Source organism: Drosophila innubila, chromosome X (assembly GCF_004354385.1).
Source record: "Drosophila innubila isolate TH190305 chromosome X, UK_Dinn_1.0, whole genome shotgun sequence".
Classification (NCBI taxonomy): domain Eukaryota; kingdom Metazoa; phylum Arthropoda; class Insecta; order Diptera; family Drosophilidae; genus Drosophila; species Drosophila innubila.
The window spans coordinates 18,945,048-18,951,075 of record NC_047626.1 but is presented as its reverse complement, the minus strand read 5'-3'; the positions used below and the strand labels follow the sequence as shown (position 1 = coordinate 18,951,075).

The 6,028-nt window shown below is 31.5% G+C and overlaps 1 protein-coding gene across 3 annotated transcripts in view; it reads left to right on the top strand.

Moving 5' to 3' along the window:
- Positions 1-2,235: 2,235 nt before the first annotated feature.
- LOC117794146 (homeotic protein female sterile) overlaps positions 2,236-6,028 on the top strand; it is a 101,756-nt gene continuing 97,963 nt past the window's right edge. The window contains exons 1-2 of one of the 3 annotated variants that reach the window (XM_034634646.1): positions 2,236-2,559; positions 3,762-4,046. In XM_034634646.1, the coding sequence (XP_034490537.1) occupies positions 3,975-4,046 (72 nt within the window). In that variant the 5' untranslated portion in view covers positions 2,236-2,559; positions 3,762-3,974. Of the gene's footprint in view, positions 2,800-2,855; positions 3,063-3,761; positions 4,047-6,028 lie in introns of those variants that run through there. The other 2 variants (XM_034634645.1, XM_034634647.1) reach the window with 2 other exon arrangements.

Here is a 6,028-nt window from a genome sequence, read left to right as displayed (position 1 = left end):
GAACTATTGAACTCGTTCAGTCATTTATGAACGGAACAATTCAGTCGAACGAACTCTGTTATTACTGCAGCTCCAACTGAGTTTAACAGCAAGAAGACTGTAAGGTTAAGAGGCGATGAACTTAAATTTGTTGGTTATTCGCTCTCTTTCTGCAAAAAGCATCAGCGATTGTTAAAATTACTCAAAAAATATAATCAAAATGATTGCTAGTGAAGTTAATATTTATTGGCAAACAGTCAAGCTAAGTACGATTTCTAATGCTATCACCATTTTAGCGAAATGTTAATTGTGCTATTTTTGGAACTTGCATTTTATATGAACAAAACTGTTATTCTGCTCGACTGTTGCGAACTGAGCCATTTTATAGCTAGCTCTGGATTTTTCAAAATTCGACTGCGAGAAAAATTTAAAAATTGCTATTAGCCGGAAATCTGGCTATAAGTTTTGCTATAAATATTTTTTTGAAAACTAAGCAAAAGTGCACGTTAAACTAAATTTAAATGCTTTCTAGCCAGAAACAGCTATTTTTTCTTCTAAAAAGTGGGCAGCACTGATGCTCTGTTCAATTGTTTAATAGTTCACGAACGATTATTTCAGTTTAAATAGATCTAGATAATTTTTTAAATAAAATTATACGTAAACTTTGTAATGTTTTTTTTATTTATTAAATATATTTATATATTTCACTTTTAATTGTCTTAAAGCTGTTAATAATACAATGCTATCAATATTATAAGTCAATGGATAAATTGCATTTAAGTGCGCAGGTCACTATATTTTTTCAAAGGGAGTGATGTCATTAAATGAGATTTTATTTCTTCTATATAAATTTTTCATTAATCAAGCTAGGAAAACAAATTTAATTTAATTTAAGATTATTTTGCCATGTTTTTAATAGCAGGCCACATACATTTCCTATCAACAAAATCTTAGCATGTTTGAAATATTGAATGTTATGCAGTGTGACCATCTCCAATTATTTGATTCTTGTTAAAGATTTTTTAAAAATTATTAAGAACTTTATAATGTTTACTTTTATAAGTTGAATTGGTAATTGCCAGGGGCTCAAAACAAGGACTGTAATCATTATAAGTTTTATTATAAAACTCAAGAAAAAATCATTATGTAACGAATTTTATTTGTTTTGCTCAAAAATAATGATTATTTCTTAAGTTTTACTTTTTTGCTAAAAAATAATGATTATTTCATGAGTAAAATAATAAATACCATAAATGTTAAGATCATGGTGAAATTGAATAGAAGTTAATGATTTTTCCAGTTGAAACGAAAAAAAATTGGGTCAAAATATTTATGGGTCAAAGTATTTATTAATAGCTTTAGTTTCATTTTTCTTTGCAAATTCAAAAGTATATGTCGACTTTCAATTAAATACCCGCCAGAAAATATAGTTTCCAGAGCTTTTAAAGCATTCTGAGCAACACCTGATTGTTGCGCAGACAATTCAAGCTGACGCTGTTAACAACAGCTGCTCCGTAGTAGTGTTAAGTTAAGACATTTAAGTCTTACCGAATTTCTTATATTTATTTTGAAAAAATAATAGCAGCTGTTTTGATAGAAGTGGTTAATTTCGTGTTTAGTTAAAGCATGTTGAGATTCATTAATTGAGTTTTCAAAAACTGTATATTTAATGTGCATATGTTTTTAACAGTGACCAAATAACATTGCCAATACATTGCGCGATTAGTATCGATATATTTAGCCAGCCCTTACGACAGCTGAGCGAAATTTTTAGCACATTTTTGCAACGCGACGCGTTTGTGTAGAAGTGATCACTGTCGCCAACTTTTTAACTAATGTTAAGTGAGGAGCAAGTTGCCATTACCAGATGGTATATATAATAAATACTGTATCAGTTTTATTTAGAACGCTTTATTGGTCGCGTGAGGTCACACTGATAAATGGTAATTCATTCACTTAGAATGTAAATTTCTAAATAAAATAACTTTGCAATAAATTAATAATTTGATGAAAATTTAAAATTCGAAATTAGATAAAACTATTGCAAATTTAATTTAAAAAAAAATGGTAAAAAAAAATCCACAAAATTCTAACAGAAACTCTACAAAAGTTGGAAAAGTTTTATTTTTAATATTAAGAAGAATTTAAAAAAAAAATTGAATTTTCTTAGTTGCAACTGCTTTTGCAATTTGATTAAAATTGCACATGTTGCCAGATGGGAAAATTTTGCAGGGTGGCAGCCTTTGGACCGGGTACGAACTCTGAAATTATCCAGAACTAGCTATAAAAAAGCTAAGTTGGCAACAGTGCTTCTGCTAAACATTTTTTTACTGTGACAAAAACAACATTAAAAAAAAGGGCAACGCTGAAAACAAATCAATTTGTGCTATATGCGTGTGAATTCTGAGATCAAATTTTTGCAAATCGGATAATTTTTTTGTTTTGTTTTTGTAGTTAGCTTCATATAAGCTCGCTCCTCTCCAACGGCAACGGACTGCAGCAGCAAAGCAAAGCAAAAAAAAAGACAAACTTAACCTCGCAGCTTTTGCAAAAAAAACGCGTCTGTGAAAGGAGAAGAGAGTAAGCGAGAGCGAGCTACTTGAGTGAAAAAAAGTGTTTGTTGCCGTACTTATTCTTACCACCCCCACCCAATTCCCCTATTTTCCGACAACACAATATTAATTAAATAAAAAAAACGGCAAGTGTATTAATTTTCCGTGGCAGCATCAAACAAAAAGAAACTAAATAAAAAAAAATATATATATACAAAATTCACCGGCGAGCAAAACAAGAAGAACACATGTACATACAAATTGAAATGTATGTGTGTATGTATGCATTAACTTAAAATATTGTTCAATTGACTTAATGAACATTAGAAATTATTTGCAAATGTTATACTATTTAGCCGGCTTTGACAATCGATCATAATATTTGCGTAACATTCGATTATTTGCATTTCTATGGACTGCAACAGTTTAACCCAAGTTTGCCGGCATCGACATTTTCCAATCGGATTTGTCACAAATTCAAATTGGCAAAATGCTCATTTTTATTAAATTCAACAATATTATTCATGAAAAGTAAGAGTATATTAAGAGAGATACGTTTAAAACACATCCATAAATAACCAACTATTGAAAAGGGGGAGTCACGAAAATACTTAATAAAAATATCAAAATCTTTTTAATATTCACATTATTACGATTTAGAAGTTTTTAATTCTAGTTAATTCAAGTTATGTAGGAAGCTTAAAAGATAATTAAGATATGGGCATTTCCTGATTAAGGTAAACAGGGAGCAAAAACTTGTATTTCATTAAAAACTATGATTTTTTTAAAATTATATTTTGGAAACATATTAATGTTGCTAATTTTAATAACATGATGAATGAAACAACTGCACATTGACAGAAATTCAGTTTTATCCTTAGTTTTGTTTGTTTTCAGTCCAATTTTCCTGTTAATGATGATAAACTTTCAAAAAAAAATCTCTTATGCTGTTTATTAGTTTCAAAAAAATTTAAAAATGCATTAGTTTGTACCTAAATCATAACCCGTGAAGCTTTGAAATCTAAAATCGACAACGACTAATACTTTCAATAAAAAAAAAGAAACATTCCTGGAAATGGCCATATCTGTTGGATTGTCTGCACATTAATTGAACAAAAGTATTCCCAATAGTTTTCGAGTTTTTAATATATGTACATATGTAAATGAGGATACATAATCGATAATGCTCTGAAATAGTTTGACTAATAAGACACAAATAACAAATTTCAGCTAATATGCAACATTATCGCCATGGCGTTGACAATTGTTGTTGCTGTTGCCGTTCTTAGGCAATTCAATTGCAATAAAACGATTAATTGATAAACCAAAGAACAAAGAGGAAGAAAGTAAAAAAATAATAAGAATTTGATTAAATTCAAAATCAAACAACCGAAAAGAAAACAATCCGGACAATTGAACCCGAACCCAAGCAAAGGGAGTAAAATGGATCATTTTCAAACATCGCTAAATCCGCGGAAACAGGAGCTGCTCGAGGCGCGCTTCATTGGTGTCAGGGTAAGTGAAAAAATATCCTTAGGAAATTAAAAAACATATTTAAAAAAAATTCTTTAAAAACCCAAACTAGAACAATAAAATTAAAACTCAAATGCAATTGGAAAGGAAAATATCCTTAAAAAGTTAAAAAAAAAAAAAAAAACCAAAGAAAAACAATCAAATTAAAAATGAAATGCATTTAGGAAGTTTTTTTTTTTTTATTAGTTTTGAGCTCATGGGGCTAACGTGGGTTAAAAGCCAGGCAGGCAGGCCAAACGGTTATTGCACTTTGGAATTGTCAGCTACACACAACTTTAACTTTGTACATGTTGTTGTTGTTGTCGGTGCTGTGGTGTTTGAGACCGAAACGGGAGAGGAGAGTGATTGGTTTGGTTGTGAAGGGGGAGGTGGAATAGGGGTATTGTGCTGAAAATGAAGATGAAGATGCTTTCCCATAGTTTGGTGCGCCCTTTTCTTTCTCTTCCTCTTCTTCTTCATCTCTATCTGTCGCTCACTCTAGCTTGTTGTTGTTGTTGTTGCTGTGCGCGTGCATGGCAAAGATTTTGAGCAAAGCGAAAGAGAAGAAAAGAAATTCACGAAGCATAAGCAAATAAATTAGCGTACAAAAGATGTACGGTGGGCAAAAGAAAGCGGTAATACATGTACTATGTACAGTGAGTGTAAAAACTATTGGCATACCTTAAATATTTAGTTTGTATTAAAAATAAAATTGTACAAAAAATATTGGTTAAAATTGACTCAATAATTATTTTTGTTCCACTGTATATAAGAGTACATAAAGCATTTGTATATAAGAGAGTGCGTGTGTGTGTATGCCTTTGTATTGCATATTTAAGAATGAAAAGCTTGACTAACACATGCACACAACAGCCTGTTATTGTTGTTGTTGTTGTGTCGTCAACAACTTGTCTCGTGACGAACCGTGGCATACACCAATCACTACATACATATGTACATATGTATATGTACATATTTATGTATATGGAAACATACATTTGTATATAGTCAATACATAACATTGCACAGTGCACAAAGAACACAAGTACATATAAACATAAATACTTACATACATACTTTGTATCAGTGTTGTCAACTTTTCACATGCTAAAACAAGCTAAAGTTTAAAAAAAGCTGAATTACGCAAAAAAAAAAAAATTCTTTTCATGCTTATAAGACTTGGCTCTATAAATCTTCAGCAACACAAAATCTTTGTAAAGCGATTTTATAATTTTAAGATTGATTGAATTAAATGAAGTAAATTTTTAAGTTAATAAACTAAGGCATACACATCTAAATTGATTTAAGAGATCTCTAGAGATATTGACGAGAAATGTTTTTGAAAGCAACAGTTCAATATTTTGTTCGAACATATTTTTATGCATATTTATTAAATTTTAAAGATATTTAAATTCATTTTAATAAATATTTAATAATTTATATCTCTCTAAGCAAAGTAAAAAAGAAACAATCAGAATTCTCGCTGTTCGCTTTTTTGATACTTTTTCTCAAACGTTTCAAAATGCCAAATTTGACGGGATAAAGCTGTTTGGGCAACACTGATATGTACATAGATATGTCTGTATGTATGTGCACACACACACACATAGACGAAAGATTTGCACTTGGTACCCTACCCTAAACCATTTGGGCAGCGAAACCAAACCGACTGCTGAGCCCCTTCTCCCTCTTCTTTCATCTCTCTTCTTGCCCGCTTCCCCTTTTTCACCACGCCTTTTCGCCCCATATCGCATACACTTTGCACAGTCCCCAACATTTTATTCCTCCTCTCTTTCTCTCTTCGTTGCCCCTCTTCCCACTCTTTCACACACGCTCTTGCGCCTAGGCTAGGCTGGTCGAATGGTCGGGTTCTGGGTCTGCCACGTCTCTGTGGTGTCTGAAAGAAATGAAAGCAAAAGAACAGCTGATAAGCGCGACGCTGTCGTTGTCGTTGACGTTAAAGTCGACGTCGACATTTGCGTTAC